The sequence below is a fragment of the Carcharodon carcharias genome, chromosome 13 (genome assembly GCF_017639515.1).
Source record: "Carcharodon carcharias isolate sCarCar2 chromosome 13, sCarCar2.pri, whole genome shotgun sequence".
In the NCBI taxonomy this organism is placed as follows: Eukaryota; Metazoa; Chordata; class Chondrichthyes; order Lamniformes; family Lamnidae; genus Carcharodon; species Carcharodon carcharias.
The window spans coordinates 130,493,303-130,512,362 of record NC_054479.1 but is presented as its reverse complement, the minus strand read 5'-3'; the positions used below and the strand labels follow the sequence as shown (position 1 = coordinate 130,512,362).

At 40.4% G+C, this 19,060-nt stretch overlaps 1 protein-coding gene across 2 annotated transcripts in view; it reads right to left on the bottom strand.

Moving 5' to 3' along the window:
* chchd3a (coiled-coil-helix-coiled-coil-helix domain containing 3a) overlaps positions 1 to 19,060 on the bottom strand; it is a 328,691-nt gene that overhangs the window by 174,707 nt on the left and 134,924 nt on the right. For both annotated transcript variants that reach the window (XM_041203373.1, XM_041203374.1), the window contains exon 4: positions 17,836 to 17,980. In XM_041203373.1, the coding sequence (XP_041059307.1) occupies positions 17,836 to 17,980 (145 nt within the window). The remainder of the gene's footprint in view (positions 1 to 17,835; positions 17,981 to 19,060) is intronic.

Below are 19,060 nucleotides of genomic sequence, written 5' to 3'. Positions count from 1 at the left end.
AGCCAGTGCCTGTCCATATGATAGAAACTAGCACAATTTAGTAATTTAAACACTAATGCTGACTCAGGGAATCTAAACTGAACTTCATCACTCTCATCTACAATCTCTTAAAGTTCATGATATATTCTTCCTTGGAATGACCATCTGTTCGACGAAATCTATTGAATTCTCGCAGGTATTTATCAGATCGTCTTTCTTGGCCAGGCCAGGCCAGCATTTGCTACCCATCCCTAATTGCCCATGAACTGACTTGACTTGCTAGGCCGTTCTCAGAGTGCAGTTGTGAGTCAACCACATTGCTGTATATCTGGAGTCACATGTAGGCCAGACTGTGGAAGTCAATTGTCGTAAAAACCCATCTGGTTCACTGGTGTGTTTTAGGGAAGAAAATCTACCTTCAGCTTGGGCTAATAAGCATTTGTGTCACACAAGTGCTGGAGCAATGACCATTTCCAACAAGAGTGACTAACCCCTTCCCTTCACATTCAAAGGCACTACCATTATATCCCCCACCATCAATATCCTGCTGATCACCATTCATTAGAATGGGAACAGCTACAAATGATGAGGCTATAAGAGCATGTTCAAGGTAGAGTATTCTGTGGTGAGTGATTCACCTCATGAATCCCCAAAACCTTTCTATGTTGCACAAGGCACTTGTGTGGTGGAATATCATCCAATTGCCTGGATGGATGCAGCTCCAACCATTATGCGCAACATCAAAGACAAAGCTTGACTGGCACCCTATCCAACACCTTAAACATTCATGCCATCTCCACCAACAGTATATCGTTGTTGCAGCGTGTGCCATGTACAAAATGCATTGCAGCAACTCACCAAGGTTTCTTTGACAATGCACCCCAACACCACACCCTCTACTACCTAGGAGGACTAGGGCAACAGGCACATGGTAACACCACCACCTAAAGTTCCCCTCCAAGTCACACTCCATCCTGATTTGGAAATATATTATTGGAAACATTGTTCTTTCACTGTCACTGGGACAAATTTTGGAACTCACTCCCCAACATCACTGTGGGAGTACCTTTATCTCTCAGACTGCAGAGGCTCAAGGGCATTTGGGCATAGGCAATAAATGCTGACCTTGCCAGTGACATCCATATCCCATGAATAAATAAAACTCATGACTCATGTCTCATAACATTTGCTCAAAGTACACATTGTGGTTCAAACAGCAGCAAACGGGTCAGCTCACGCATCTAATATTGTCATTAAAGAGAGTAGAGTTTTTAGGAGGAAAAGGCTATGAGGTCTAAAATGTTGTGCTTTCACTAGTGAATCTCACCTGCTGCCTTATCTCCAAAATCATACTCGGCCTTGAGCTACCGGTTAAATGCCTACCCTCTTGCTGGGGTAATGCTTCTATTATCAGGGCAAACATGCTTTTGTAAAACATTTTCACCCAGTTGAGTAAACAGGCTAGCTATTCACAATCCCTTGTCCTGGAAGGATTTAAAATGCAGAATGCTTACTGTTTTGTCTGTGAGGAAGGATTAATGGTGCGATGATCAGTAGGAAATAAAGTCAAAGAATTTTTATTTTATTATTACCAGCCCTTTTAAGTGCTCCTAGTGATTCTGTCTCCAAACATTTCTATGACCTGCTGTTGCGTGTGTTCCTTTAGACCATTTGACCTCTCCCCTTTATTCAGCGGTGGATACTTGGACCTAAACATTACTCCTTTAAAAAGGAAATTACAGCAGAGCAAGTCAATTTCACCAAGTTCTACCCATGGGGTAACAGCCATTTGGTGATCTTGCACCCATAAAATTAACCAGGCTGCTCTCATCGTTCAGGTTATTGTGTCCTCAGCACAAAACTGCGGATTGAAACAGAATATGGCTAAATACAATCAGGAGCCAGGGCTGACTAAAATAGTTGATTTTTGGATATGAAGGCCGATGAATCATACATTGAGAAATTGTTTATTTACCTACATGGAGGCAGAAAACTGGAGATTAAGTTGGGCAATTTAATCCAACATAATACAATTTTATGCACCAGCTTCAATTTTCCTCTTCATGGAGGCATCTTCAAATATAAATTTTGCATAAAAATAAAATATTTCCTTTGTCTGCTCTATTGATTACAACTGGTCAAAGAAGCAAATAGCTGTGCTATAGTGTCTTAATCTTCGGTCTGTTATGAATTAGCTGATCTCAATTTTGGCATACTGAGATCCTCAATGGCCATGGGTTATGGGTGGGGAGGGTGGGGAAAAGAAATTCAGGCTGAGATCCTGCTCTTCAACTTAGTCCTATGATCCAATGCTATAGCAACAGAAGTAGGCCATTCAGCCCACTAAGTCTGCTCTGCCATTCAATGAGATCGTAGCTGATCTAATGATCCTCAACTCCACTTTCCTGCCTTTTTCCCCATAATCCTTGATTCCCTTACTAATTAAAAATCTGTCGACCTCAGCACAGAATGTACTTAATGACCCAGCCTCGACAGCCCTCTGAGGTAAAGAATTCCACAGATTCACTACCCTCTGAGAAAAGAAATCCCTCCTCATCTCTGTCTTAAATGGGCGACCCCATTACTCTGAGATCCTGCCCTCTGATCTCAGACTCTCCCACAAGGGGAAACAACCTCTCAGCAGCTACCCTGTCAAGCCCCCTAAGAATCTTATATGTTTCAATAAGGTCGCCTCTCATTCTTCTAAACTCCAATGAGTACAGGCCCAACCTACTCAAACTCTCCTTATAAGAAAATCCCTCCATACTCTGGATCAGCCTAATGAACCTTCTCTGGACTGCCTCCAATGCCAGTACATCTTTCCTTAAATAAGGGGACCAAAACTGTTCAGTGTTCTAGGTGTGGTCTAACTAGTGCCTTCTGTAGTTTTAGCAAGACTTCCCGATTTTTATACTCCATTCCCTTTGAAATAAAGGCCAACATTGCATTTGCCTTCCCTATTACCTACTGAACTTGTATGCTAGCTTTTTGGGATTCATGCACGAGGACCCCCAAATCCCCCTCTGTTGCAGCTTTCTGCAGTCTTTCTCCATTTAATTAATATTCAATTCCTCTATTTTTCCTGCCAAGTGCATAAACTCACATTTTCCAACATTATATTCCAATGCCAAGTTTTTGCCCACTCACGTAACCTGTCTATACCCCTCTGTAGATTCTGTGCCATCCTCACCACTTGCCTTCCTACTTATTTTTGTGTCATCTGCAAGCTTGATGATAGTACATTCACTTTACTCATCCAAGTTATCAATATATATTGTAAATAATTATGGCCCCAGCACTGATCCCTGTGGCACTTTACTAGTTACAGGTTGCCATCCTGAAAATGCCAACTCCCTGTCTTCTATTAGTTAGCCATGTTCCTATAGCCATGTTAATATCCTATGCCCAACACCATGGGCTGTTATCTTATTAAGTAGCCTTATGTGCAGTACTCTATCAAACACGTTTTGGAAATCCAAATATATTACATCTATGGTTCCTCTTTATCTATCCTGCTTGCTACCTCAAGGAATCCTAATAAATTTGTCAGGCATGATTTCCTCTTCAAGAAGCCATGTTGACTCTGCTTGATTATATTTTGCATTTCCAAATGCTCTGCTATTACATCCTTTATCAGAGACTCCAACATTTTCCCAATGACGGATGTTAAGTGAACTGACCTATAGTTAGCTGTTTTTTGTCTCCTTCCCTTTTTGAATAAGGGTGCTACGTTGGCAGTTTTCCAATTCTCTGGGACTTTTCCAGAATTTAAGGATTCTTGGAAGATTACTACCTGTGCATCCACTATCTCTGCAGCTACTTCCTTTAGTATCCTAAGATGCAACCCAATAGATCCAGGCGACTTATCAGCCTTTGGCCCCATTAGTTTCCCTAGTACTTTTTCTCTAGTGATAGCTATTGTATTTATTTCCTCCCCCCTTTTGCCCCTTGATTATTTAGTATTTTTGGAATGCTATTCGTGTCATCGATGTGAAGACTGATGCAAAGCATTTATTTGACTCCTCTGCCATTTCCTGGTTTCCTATTATTATTTCCCCAGCCTCATTCTCTAAGAGGCCTATGTTCACTTTGGCCCCTCTCTTCCTTTTTAGATATTTAATGAAGCTCTGACTGTCCACTTTTGTATGACTTGCTAGTTTACCCTCAAAGTTTATTTTCTCCCTTCATGATTTTTTTGGTCCTTTTGCTGGTTTTTAAAACTTTCCCAATTCTCTGGCTTACCACTAATCTTTGCCACATTGTATGTTGTTTCTTTCAATTTGATAATACCCTTAACTTCCTTGGTTAATCATGATTGCTTTATCCCCTTCCTAGTTCCTCACTGGGATATGTCTTTGAAGTGAGTCATGAACCATTTTCTTAAACGTCTGCCATTGTTCATCAACTCTCTTTTCTGCAAAACTCCTTTCCCAGTCCAACCCAGCCAACTCTGCCCTCATTCCTTTGAAATTACCCTTATTTAAGTTTAGCATTGATGGTTCCGACCCAAATTTCTCACTCTCAAACTGAATGCTAAATTCTACCATGTTATGGTCACTGTTTCCTAGAGTATCTTTTACTCTGAGATCACTTATTAAACCTGCCTCATTACACATTACCAGACCCAAAATAATCTGATCCCTGGTTGGACCCACAACATATTGTTCTAGGAAATTGTCCTGAATACACTCTATGAATTCTTGCTCAATTTGATTTTCCCAATCTACATGAACATTAAAGTCACCCATGATTAATGTACCGCCTTTTTTTACATGTCCTCATTATGTCCTGATTTATTCTCTGTCCAACAATGCAGCTGTTAGGGGGCCTTTCGACTTCTCCCACCAGAGTTGTCTTCCCTTTGTTATTTCTAACCTCCACCCATATGGATTCGACAGCTTCTGATCCAAGATCATTCCTTGCTATTGTACTCATTCCAAATCGTATTAACAAAGCTACCCCACCACTCTTTCCTTTGTCTGTCCTCTTCAAAAGTCACATGCCCCTGAATATTTAGTTCGCAGCTTTCATCTCCTTGTAACCATGTCCCTAAGATCATACCCATTAACCTCTATTTGTGCCGTTAATTTATTTTTGTTCCAAATACCACGTGCATTTAAGTAAAGAGCCATTAATTTTGCCTTATTACTATTTTTCCCCCCTTTGATCCTATTTGCTGCATTTTTAAAAATGTTTGCACACTCTGGGTATCACGACCTAAATAGCTGCCTTGCAATTATGCTCTCGCTACAGCCCTAGTTATTCAATTCGCCAGGACAATGGTCCCAGTAAGGTTCAAGTGAAGCCCATCCCACCGGAACAGCTCTCTTCCACCCCAGTACTGGTGCCAGTGCCTCATGAACTGAAACCCACTCCTCCCACACCAATCTTTGAGCCTTACATTTAACTCCTTGACTTTATTTACCCTATGCCAGTTTGCCCCGTGGCTTGGGTAGTAATCTCGAGATTATCACCTTGGAGGCTCTGCTTTTTAATTTAGCTTCTAACTGTTCAAATTGTTTTTAGCAGAACCTCCTTTCTAGTCCTATGTGTGACTGCCTCCTGGAGCAGTCCAGGTAACTTTCCCCCTCCCTGATGTGGCGCAATGTCTGCAGCTCGGACCCCAGCTTCTCAACTCAGATCCTAGGTTCCTCGAGCTGCAAACACTTGTAACAGATGCGTTCGCTTTGGATCACCTTGGTATCCAGCGGCTCCCACACATTATCAGCAGCAACTTATCACCTGTCCTGCCATCACTATCATATTTAATTTAATTTAATTTATTAATTACTGTAGTGTCCCTGCTCTTTACACTTGAAGAATTCCCCTGCTCTTTACACTTTATTGTAATTATATTTTTTTTACACCAGTAACGATCTGATACTTAACAAGCTAGTTTTAAGAGAGAGGAAAAAAGACTCGAGGCCTAAACACAAACTAAAGGCCTTACTTTTACTTTGAAGGCTAGAAATACTCACCAATCCTACTCACTAACCAGCTGCTTTCCCTGAACTCGCATTACAATGTAGTTCGTGACGTCACTCCGCGGCTGGTCTCACATGAAGTCTCCCCACTCTCCTTAAAATGAAGGCTCCTTATTCTCGTTGCTCTCTTTAAAATGAAGGCTCCTCGCTCTCCACGCTCCTTTTAAAATTAAATCTCCCCGCTCTTTAAAATTAAGTCCCCCCACTCTCCGTGCTCTTTTCTTCCTGGAAGTGTGTTTGTTTGGAGAAAATGTTCAGTTTGCATTGCTGCCACAGTCATTAAGCTTGTCGACACCTTCTACCTTAAAATATAAACAATGGCCATTCAAGACACAGGCTGCTCGGTGCCCAGGGAGCTGTTCCTATGAGGGAGTCAAGTGCTTCGGGAATGAAAATGGCCAATAAAAGGGGAAAAAAAACTTACTGATGCAGATTAACATTAAACCCAATCAAAGGATAACATTCTCGGGCTCTTGATCACAATATTGATAATTAGTTCTTCATTGCAGAAAGCTGCAGAAAAGCACAATAACCCTCAGGCTACATTTCCTGAAACAATAATGTGCTTGACTTTGCGTGTTTGCCCAATTTCAAAATGATCTAAATTGACTAGATTTTCTATTGAAATGATGTATGGGCCAAATGAGGTATGTAATAAATAGGTTGTAAACACTACTTCTCCCTTGGGAAGCACGCTTCTTTTTACTCTGTCTCATGTTATCTGTCCTGTGGCACCGTAATGAAGCCATACTTGAAACCATTTAGTTAGAAGTGCTCGAAAGGTTGTATAATCACAACACTCAGTGACAAGATTTGACAAATGTAGCGCATAAGCAGTGGCTTGCAAATATGAAATGCATTTTACGCCACAGCTTAGAGTTCAACTTCATTCATCTACACCTTGTAGTATTGTGCATTCAATGTCTGTCTTAGAATTCATTCCAGAGGAATTCACATATCTGCCAAAATAGCAAGTGTATCACATTGATTGTTTTACAAAACTCCAATTGCTCAGTGGCTTCCTCAATCTGTGGAGATAGTTGTGAACTGAAATTATAAACAACAGTGACTTTGTTGTACAAATCTTGAGTATTGCCGAAAAAAAGACATGCTGTCGAAGCTTTTTGTTTTGCACTCATCAGGACAGATGCAAGAATACCAAATTTCAAAGGGAGAAACAATTATAAACAATAACTAGAAAGCTTCGACGCAACAAGGTGCATGATCTGGCAGTGATGTCGTTATGGCTGTTGAAAGGCTTTGATTTTAGTCTTCATTATGTTAAAACTGATTCATAATTGAGTGGCGATTTATATCACTGAACATATAATTTATGGTTCAACAAATAAGCAGTGGCCTTGCCTACTGTACTAATATGGAACTGAGACATGAAGGTTTTATTCCCAGTTTGCTCTCAAAGCTGACATCAACTGCAGGAGTTGTAGCTTTAATTAGGGAAGGATAAAAATAATCAGCCATGGTTTATGCTCCCAATCACCGTGCAATGACACCTGCTGGTTACCTGGTTCACTGGTCACACAGAGGTCCCACAAACAGCAAGCTGGCTACAGTATTTCCCAACACTAAAGCAGTGACTACATTTTAAGTGTGCAACACTTTAGGACGTGAAGACATGACAGGTACTGTAGGAATACAATATCTTTCCTACGAATAGCCACTCGAGCAAGGTGATCTGCACCTACAGGACCATGTCTGGCCAGTACTCTGTGCTTTCGGTTAGAGGATGGGGAAAGAAGGCGGCTTAGCTATGATCTCAGTTGAGACCAGTAACATTTTTAAAAAAATAAATCTGAAATTCCAGTCATTTACTGAAGGAATGAAGCCACAAGATTTCACGGTTTAAACAAAATAATTTTTACCATACAAGTCAAATAAAGCAAACACTAAATACTATCTTAGCAAACGCCCTACGCTTGATACCTCAGAATCAGCTTGAGTTAAACATGAATTAACAGGCAAATTGTAGTCAGATATAAACAATAAACTACACATTAAATGGCGGGTCTTATGAATTGGCTTGGCAATCCATCCATAAAATATGCCATCAATCTCAGTCTCTCAGTCATTCATAGCTCTTGCCTTCCCCATAAAGAATTTCAGCTCCTCTTCTTTTAGGATTTTGCCTAATCCTCAGCTAACAGCAGTTCCATGGGCACAGTCTTCATCAAAAATGGCACACACTTGCAGAGCCTCCTAAACTCTGCTTAAGATGGCCTGGATGGCTTCGATCCAATCTTAGTTTTAAGTAACAGAAACAGCTGCAGCAACTATATCTTCGCTGTCTTCTCCAGCCTGCCTGCACTGCACCACTGGACTCATTATCTACAACTGAGCTCTGATGATACTGCCTCCTTTTATATGCAAGGGTCATTTTCCTTTCTCGGTTTCCCTTTTCAATTTGGGTTTGCCTCAAAAAATACAAGCTTTGAAACTATGGATTTCATCGCACCTAATAAAAACAGAAACTGCTGGAAATATTTCGCCAAGTCTAACAACTTCATGAAGAGAGAAACAGAGTTAACTTTTCAGGTTGATGGTCTTTTGTCAGAGTTAAAAGATTATCGATATAAAATGTTAAATGTTTCCCTTTCCACAGATGCTGCCAAACTTGAGTATTTCCAGCATTTTCTATTTTTACTTCAGATTTCTAGTATTCACAGTATTTTGCTTTCATAAGACCATTTAACACATGCTTTATAATATTTTTAAGTTCAAAATAAGGAGGATTAACAACCCTTGCATCAGGAACATGTGCCTTTGTCTTTCAGCTGATCTTCTCTGTATATACTCCCAAAACTGCTAAATGTTTCTAGATCAGGAGAAAAACAAGCGTCTTTTTTAAGAACATTCTCCAATACACCAAATGTTTCTGCTCTGAAGATCATTTTATCACTTGACAGGAGTCCAGGGCTGAGTTGAGAGAAAAAATCTTACTCACATGTTACACAAACTGTGCAATGGCAGCCAATGTAGCATTGGACGTATATCACAAACAAAACAGAAATTTGACTTATTGGAGAAATATGGATTGAATGGAGACTCCCTCATGTCTATGCATGCATGTGGATGCACAATGTCTGCTCAAATATGCAATCCTGATGTGAAGTAATAGGTATATGCCCACAAATGTGCCTTACAGCCAGAACAAACTAGAAAGATAATTTGAGTGCCAACACAAGTAGAGGAGTTAAAACTATATAATGAGCATCTTGTACCCCAATGAACATAACGATGGCAAAGGCCATCGTTAAACAGTTATTCTGGGTTTTTTTTAATGAAAGGGACTTCGATGGCTTAGAAGTGTTTTACTTGCCACTTAGAAATCATATGACCATGTATATCAAAAAAAGTCTTACTGGAGACTGGGTGATACAGTGGGCTCGACGCTGGCCTCTGGGGCACGGAATCAAATCAAGCAGCAGGTTGAAAGCCTTCTCTGTCCACCAATTGTGACGATATTATGTGAAAGGAGTATGGGCAGTGTCAGCCCACAACTCTCCCTTAATACAGCACCGATTGGCAACTCACTAGAGACCACTGGATAGATGGTTTGAGAAATGAAAAACATGCCACAATGATGTGAAAGAGAGCTTAGCGCCCTTTCCTGTAAATATATCTGCTATTTAACTGACCTGGGATGCTTGACACTGACACCAGATGCTCAAAATGGGAAAATGCTACATTTTCCCAGCACAAAGAACTCTCACACAAAATAAATAAGGTTCTTGAAACATTTTACAAATGTTCAAAAAATGAAATAATGTACTTGAGGATTAAACTTTTGCTGAACATTCAGGACACGGGGGCAGAAATATAAACTTATTAGTATACTTAGCTGCCAAGTTGCAGTCTGGGATTTTAATGCTACGCTCTGGCAGATTAACAGTTACACCTCTACCTGCGGCTTAGAAGAAAAACGGGATTTGAAATGCTGGCTGTAGTTATATTCCCATTCATATGTTACTCTGTAGTGGAAATTGCTTTGCAGGATTGTAAAAAATGACTGTTTGGCTACAGCCAAACAAACTTGAACCAGGAAACATGATTTTGCTCACCAGAGGTTTCAAACAATGCCCAATATTAAGATAAAAGCAAAATACTGCAGTGCTGGAAATCTGAAACAAAAACAGAAAATGCTGGAAAAACAGGTCTGACAGCATCCGTGGAGAGAGAAACAGAGTTAATGTTTCGAGTCCAATATTAAACCTTGATAAATGCGTTAATTGGTTTGGATCAAGGCATCCACAAATTGAGAATAAATCAGCTAATCTGTTGACTTGCACCACAGCTCCATTATCACCTGTTCAGGGATTCAGTGTTCAAAAAATACTCAACAAAATTGTGCGGATTGTCTTGCGGTGAGATTTAGCAGTGGACTGATAAATTGAGTGAGAGATTTTTTTTGTTTTAATTCCCGGACTTGAAAAATGGTACGTACTGCATGTGGTACATTACTATGCTACGCAGGTCAGAAGTAGTCGGCTACACCAGAATTGCTATCTGTGTGAAGTACCAAGAAGCAGTGCTTCAGAAAGGGGGCGGGGTGAGGAGGAAGCGATGCTGCACAGTCAGTGTGAATGTGGTGCAGTGCATGGGGGTTTGACAATGGAATCTGTGTATCTATGGTCAGCTGCACACAAACTATTCATGTCCTATTGTCTAGTGTCCATATTGTTTTACTTCCCTAATGCAAAAGCATAAAACTCTATTGAAAAATATGACGAAGAGACATCACTGCTTTGGCATGCCATTATTATTAAAGGTTGTGTTTTTCAACCTTTTCAACGGATTCTTTTGAAATAAGCTTCAATTTTGAGCTATAGCCAAGTTAATTCTGTGTTGAGAGATGTCAGTGATAGAAATTTGGAATCTTTTATCACATCAATTTAAGCATGAGCTCAGATAGCAATTTTATCAAGATTAATAAAAATTTATTTAGGAGTTAATATATTAAATTAGAAACATATGAAATTGCCAACACAGAAACAAATGCCACACAGGGAAGAAAAATACTTGGTATTAAATTGCCAAACCATAGAACATATCGATTGGATATCACTATGATTGTACTTCATTCAGCATTGGTTATGCATTTCTGTGTTGCCATGGCAATTAATGGTACCTTTCTGTTTACACATTATTGTATCCTTTTGCGCAGACCTACAATGAAGATATATTTAATGCAACACTATGAACGACAAATGAGATTGGGTACTGGCATTGAGTTCTGCATTCTACTCAACAGTGCCCATTTGTTTTTGACTGCCCTTGCAGCTAACTAAGGTCATGGCACACTTTTGCCCTTATATGTTATCAGGCAACTTATTGCCCTTTTTATATATTCATTCATGGGCTGTGGACATTGCTGGCTAGGCCAGCATTTATTGACCTTGTTCAAAGGGCATTTTAAGAGTCAACCACACTGCTGTGGGTCTGGAGTCACACGTAGGCCAGGCCAGGTCCCTAAAAGACATTAGTGTGCCAGGTGGGTTTTTATGACAATCGGTAATGGTTTCATGTTCATCATTAGGCTTTTAATTCCAGATTTTTATTAAATTCAAATTCCACCATCTGCCTGGCAGGATTTGAACCTTGGCCACCAGGGCATGGCCCTGGGTCCCTTGATTACTAGTCCAGCAACACTACCACTACGCCATCACCTCCCAATAACATATGACTTTCCATTATATGCAATATCTGTTCCAGCTCTGAGGAAGAGCTTTCCAATTGGTCCCATTAACCTACTTCTTCCTCAAGTCATACAATATTTCTTTTTCAAGTATATATCCAATTCCCTTTGAAAGTTACAACTGAATCTGCTTCTACCACCCTTTCATGTCGTATATTCCAGGTCCCAACAACTCGATGCATAAAAAAACTGATACCTCTTCCGATCTTTTTTGACATTTATCTTAAAATTGTGTCCTTTGGTTACCAGTCCATCTACCACTGGAACAGCTTCTTTTATTTATTCTATCAAAATCTTTCATAACTTTGAACATCTCTTATGAATCCCCCTTAATCTTCAAAGAGGGCAAACTCAAACCTCTTTACTCTATTCACATCAGATTCACCCCCATTTACCATTCTGGTATAATTTCTTTTCCCCCAATTCAACTGAAGGCCCAAGATTTCTGCTGATCTTCTACCTATATTATGATGGCGGAGCATGAGAAGCCCACGCAGTTTCAGCCCCAATGCTTCTGACTCCCTCTCTCTTCCTGCTCAATACGCTTGATATAGCAAACAACAAAAAAGTTCTACAACAGTCCCAGTATGCGTGTGCAGCTACAATTCAGTCTCATTATGAGGTGACTGTAATTCAAATTTGACAATTGTGCATTCAATTTGTTTTTGAAAAAAGTCAGCTTGAAACTTCAGCAGCTCAATAAAGCTATTTTGCAACTTGCTATGGTTTAATGACAGCTCATTTCAACAAATCACTGGAGCAGCTAGTCCACCTGAAAATATAGGATCATTACACTGAGATGGTATTAAACAATATTTTGCATTTTCCTGAACTATGGATTTTTGTTTGGTGCTCACTTTATTCATCATTTATTAGGACTTGAGTGATATCATGTCAATGTAATATTGCTTATGCAAAAGGTTCTACATTTGCTGGCAAATTGCTTATTTTACTTGCAAAAGTTCAACCTGACTTGCAAATAGATGATTTGCATGTGGCAGTGAAAATTTAAGTATTATTTTTCTTGCTTTACTCCTTTCAATGTGACTTTTCAAATTCTATTCAGCAACCTGTGGGATATCTCTCATATGAAATTAGGCAGCGATACACAACATCATTTTTGGAGTAGAACAAGACTGACACAGAATTCAGCAATAGTATTTAATCTTCTTTTAAAAAGAAGTTAATCAGAGAAATTAAACCTGTGATAGATAAATTTGGCAAGCTAGCTAAGGCACAAGAGAACTGGAATTGCTTAGTCCCTGGCCTCCTCTTCATACAATCTACCTCATCAATCATTCAAATGTGAATGCCCTCAGTTAGTTACACAAAATTGGTATTATTTAACCACTGCTTTCTCATTTATTTGACCTTTTGTTCTACTCTTTCCAAGCTTACTGCTGTTTTGAACTGTATGAGTCGACTCTTCAAATGCATTTAACAAGGCAAAAAGCTGAAGAATTGCACCTAAAAACAACACAATTATATTTAAGAAAGCGTTTTTAAGGGTGGGAGCAGGACAGAGGATGAATGGCAACAGCTACCAAATACTTCAGGAATGACTTTCTACAGAGAGAACTATTAGCAGATCAGGGTGGCAAAGTTAATAGCAGTCCAAACCCAACACAAAAAAAACCTGAAGATGGAAAAGGTCATTCGCATTTTGTGAATGCCAAATATCAGAAATCACTCAATATTGGAAACAGTAAAGATACAAATATTTTAATAAAGAGATTCACAACATTTTATGCATCACAAACACTTTCTATAAAATTCCTGAAGCATACAAATAGCTAGACGATTTTAATAAATCAGTTTTTTCTGACAAGATAAAACAGGTTAATGGTATTTTACATAAACCACTGAAGGATAAAATAGATCAACACTTTACTGAAAGACCATTATGGATTATCCCCACTCGTTACTCATAATGTCTGGGGAAGTTGTAGGGGTAGGAGGGGCTAACATAAGATGGGCAAGAGAAAAACCATTTTGTTACATGGTTTAAAATAACAACTGGTTTGTTAAATTGATTGCAGTAAGCCTAAGAATGGACCAGTAACTATGGAAAAGTGACAGGTCTGAAAAATCTGTGCACGTACTCTGATACTCACTGAGGAAATACTACTTTCACAACCTGGTTAAAAAAAATCCTTGGAAGTCAATTATGCCAAAGTGATGGCTGTAGATTCTATAATGACTTTTGCCAATGATTAGTGCTACTGCTTTAATGTCAAGTTGGACACAATGAATGCTTCAGTTTGGCTAGCTGTCAACCATGTTGTGATGAAATCAGATGACTATAAGATAAGGAAAGTGGTAGCACAGTAATTAGCTCATGCGCAACAACAACTACATACAGTGTCTTTAATGTAATAAAATGTCCCATGACAAAATATGACACTGAGTCACATGAGGAGATATTAGATCAGATGACCAAAAGCTTGGTCAAAAGGGTAGGTTTTAAGGAGTGTCTTAAAAAAGGAAAGCGAGGTCAAGAAGGACAGAGGTATAGGGAGGGTATTCCAGAACTTAGGGCAGTGGCAACTGAAGGCACAGCCACCAATGATGGAGCGATTAAAATCAGGTGCTGAAGAGGCCAGGCTTCGAGCAGTACAGAGACAAACAGAAAAAAGGAGCAGCAATAGGTCATTCGAGTGCCCATGATTCAGTATGATCATGGCTGATCCTCTACCTCAACACCATACTCTGGCTCTCTCTCCCCACACCCCTGACACTTTGAGAGTCTAGAAATTTATTTCTTTATTAAATATATTCAGTGAATTGGCCTCCACAGCCTTCTGTGGTAGAGGATTCCACAGGTTCACCACCCTTTGAAAGAAGAAGTTTCTTCTCATCTCAGTCCTAAATGGCCTACTCCATATCCTGAGACTGTGGCCCTTTGTTCTAGACTCACCCAACGCAGCCAGAGGAAACATCAGCCCTGCATCCAGCCTGCCTGTCCCTGTCAGAATTTTATACATTTCAGTGAGATCCTCTCTCAATCTTCTAGACTCCAGTGAATACAGGCCAAGACGGTCCAATCTTTCCTCATATGACAATCCTGCCATCCCAGGAATCAGTCTGGTGAATCTTCGCTGCACTCTCTCTATGGCAACTATATCCTTTCTTGGGTAAGAAGACCAAAACTGCACACAATACTCCAGGCATGGGCTCACCAAGGCCTTGTATAGCTGCAGTAAGACATCCTTGCTCCTGCACTCCAGTCCTCTTGTAATGAAAGCCAACATACCATTTTCCTTCCTAACTGCTTGCTGTACCTGCATGCTTGCTTTAAGTGATGTACAAGGACACCCAGGTCCCTTTGTACATCATTTCCCAATCTATCATCATTTGAATAATACTCTGCCATTCTTATTTTCTGACCAAGGTGGATAACTTGACAATTATCCACGTTATATTGTATCTGCCATGTATTTGCCCACTCACTCAACTTGTTTAAATCGCCTTAAAGCCTCACCACTCTCATACCCACCAACTTTCCTGCCACCAACAAACTTGGAAATATTACATTTGGTTCACTTATCGAAATCATTGATATAGTGAATAGCTGGAGCCCAAGCACTGGTCCCTGCATTGGCCCACTAGATACCGCCTGCCATTCTGAAAAAGACCCATTTACTCCTACTCTGTTTCTTGTCTGCTAACCAATTCTCAATCCATGCCAATATATTACCCCCAATCCCATGTACTTTAATTTTTACACACTAACTCCTTATGTGGGACTTCGTCAAAAGCTTTCAGAAAATTCAAATACACCACATCCACTGGTTCTCCCTCATCAATTTTACTTGTTACGTCCTCAAAACACTCCAGTAGGTTTGTCAACTATGATTTCCCCATCATAAATCCATGCTGGCTTTGTCTAATCCCTCGTTGATATTTTCTAAGTATCCTGTTATCACATACTTTATAATACTCTAGCATTTTCCCTATTACTGATGTTAGGCTAACCAGTCTGTAATTCCCTTTTTTCCCCTGCCTCCTTTATTAAAAGATATCTTGGAGAATGTGGAGTTGGAGGAGATTAGAGATAGGGAGGGAAGAGGCCATGGAGGAATCTGAAACCAAGGATGAGAATTTTAAAATCAAGACATGACCTGGCTCAAATCAATGTAGGTCAACGAGCGCAGGATCGATAGGGAAACTGGATTCGGTGCAAGTTGAAACAAGGTGGCAGTATTTTGGATTGCCTCATGTGCAACCTCTTCAATACACTTTCATTACCATCCCCATGGTCAAGGACAGTTATTCACAAATGCTTTAAGAAAGTCTTCCCTCTTTTCCATCCACTCTAAAGGCAGTGACTCATCTACAATGTAGTTCTCCGCATGCCTGCAATTACCTAGCAGTTTTTGTGAAATCATTTCAGGACACCTGAGCTGTAAGCTTTCACATGCTATTCAGCTGTGAGAGTCATCAGAGCCAAGGCTCTTCCTCTTCTCACCTGATGTCCACATCCACACGATTTGTATTAACAGCCACACCATGGGAACACAAGGTGAGCAGCTTATTTAATGATGGAGGCATCATAATTGAAATTGATCTTGAGCTTCCCTCAGATCCTTTGTGTTTGACTCTCAACTGCCCTGCAAAGTGACCTGGCAAGCCACTTGGTTGTACAAAACCACAACAAAAAAGTTGAAAAAGAATAAAGCCAGATGGACAACCTGGCATCGACCTAGGTACTGGAAATGGCAACAGTACACCCAGCTCTGTTTACCCTGCAAATCCTCCTTACTAACATCTAAGGGTTTGTCCCAAAATTGGGAAAGTTGTCCCAAAAGCTAGTCAAGCAAAAGCCTGAAATAATCATACCCACCAAATCATACCTTACAGACAACATTCCAGACACCATCACTGTCCTAGGGTATGTCCTTTCCACCGACAGGCCAGACCCACCAGAAGTGGCAACACAGCAACATATAGACAAGAGGGAATTTCCCTGGGAATCTTCAACATTGACTCCCATGAAGTCTCATGGCATCAGGTCAAACACAGGCAAATAAAACTCCTGTTGATTATCATGTACTGCCCGCCCTCCCTCAGCTGATTAATCAGCACTACTCCATGTTGAACGCCACTTGGAAGAAGTACTGAGGGCAAGAGGAGCACATAATGTAATCTGGGTGGGAAACTTCAATGTTCATCACCAACAATGGCTTGGTAGGACCACAGATGACCAAGCCCTGAAGGAAATAGCTGCCAGACTGGGCCTACAGCAGGTGGTGAGGAAACCAACAAGAGGGAAAAACCAATTGACTTCACCAATCTACATGCCACAGATGCATCTGTCCATGACAATGTTGGTAGGAGTGACCACCGCACAATCCATGCATAGATGAAGTCCTGTCTTCACACTAAAGATAGCATCCCTTGTGCTGTGTAGCACTGCTACCATGCTAAATGAGCATTCATGAGGCACTGTGCACCACCAGCACAGAATCATACTCAGCCACAATTTTTAAATCTAATGGCCCAGCATACCTATCACTATTATTATCAAGCCAGAGGGGCTAATCCTGGTTCAATGTGTGGAAAGCATGCCAGGAGTGGCACGAGACATTTCGAAAAAGAGATTCCAACCTGGTGAAGCTTCCACACAGGATAAACGTATGCTCAACAGCAGAAGCAGCATGTGATAGACAGAACTATGCAATCCCACAACCAATAGATCATATCAAAGTCCTGCAACATCCAGTCGTGAATGGTGGAGGACAATATCATTAACATTATTATTTCTACGCACCAAACATGCTGAAAAATGTTAGTTTCTTCTGAAGAAAAAGACTTTACCAAACTGCACTCAAGCCATTTTTCAAGGTAGGAATTTTGGAAGTGCCACATGTTTGCCAACACAGACCTAACAGCAATCAGTACCATAATACATGACCAATGCCGTCAGCCACAATAAAAGGTTGAAGTATAGATCATTTCACTCATCGCTTGACTATTGGAGATTTTCTGGGGAGTCAGTGGAAAGGACTTTTTAACAAGGGGTGGCTCCTATTATCTGGTGTTGCACATTACTGACATAACTAAATATTAGACCGAGTACTGACAGCAATTTTCTTCTTATCAGAGTTTAGAATTCTAAAGCCAGAAGATACATCAGTAAGCAAAGGCTAGCAGTCTACTTACAGCATGCTTGGCTTTCACACGTTCCTCTTCAGTCAGCGCTCTCTCCCGCAATACAGCTTTTATAACACTATCACTTGCTGCGTCTCGTTCGCGTTGAAGAATCTTGCTAATTTCATCATGAACGTATCGTTTATCATGTTCAAGCCTGTATTTCAAAACAAGGTAAAGAAAAATATATGGCCATTTAAAGCTACATAAATATCAAAGGCCATTGTAAGTCTTATTCTAGTATCAGCACTTGCAAAACAAATGGCAGGCCTGTAACCAAGAGAGATGTTTGCAACCAGTTTCTGCCAAATATGTCAAGTGAACAATCCCACTTGATCTCCTCCTGAGGTCAGCACTATCATAGGTCCCAGTATTCATTTATTCGGCACATACCAGATGATATTATTAACTACATACAGTGGGCATAATGAAGTTTAAAGGCTCTGACAACATCCTGGTTGTAGTGCTAAAAATCTACCGAACATGTGCTGCTAATAAACCTATACTCGTGCAGTCATGGCATAGCTATAAAGGCACTCATCAATACCTGCTCATGGCATTTTAGGATAAGCGATAAGTGAGGCTTTGATAGCATTTCCTAGACACCAAGGAGAAATAAAAAAAACTTCACCTCAATTATATACAGCAGAAATTGCTCTCTCTGCACAAAACACACTTCCAAAAAAGCCAATTTCTTTTGTACTGAGTTGTTGTTAATGTTACTAGTGCTGTGTGGCACTTCCGTTGTGCCAAATGGGATAGATTTCGAAGATCCAGCAATTCAAAACTGAGCATCCATAAAGCGCTGTGGGCCATCAGCAGCAGAATTGTATCCAACCACCATCTGTAACCTCGTGGCCTGGCATATCCCTTACTTTACCATTACCAGCAAGGTAGTGGATCGAGCCTGGCTCCACGAAGAATGCAGAAGGGCATGCCAGGAGCAGCACCAGGCATACCTAAAAATGAGGTGTGAACTTAGTGAAGGTACCACACAGGACTATGTGCATGCCAATTAGCAGCAAGTGATAGGCAGAGCTAAGAGATTGCATAACTAACGGATCAGAGCTAAGCTCTGTAGTTCTGCCACATCCAATCGTGAACGGTGGTGGACAATTAAACAAACCACTGGAGGAGGTGGCTTCACAAACATCCCCGTCCTCAATGATGGACGAGCCCATCACAACAGTGTTGCAAATGCTTCAGCCTTGTCATTTGCAATCTTCAACCAAAAGCA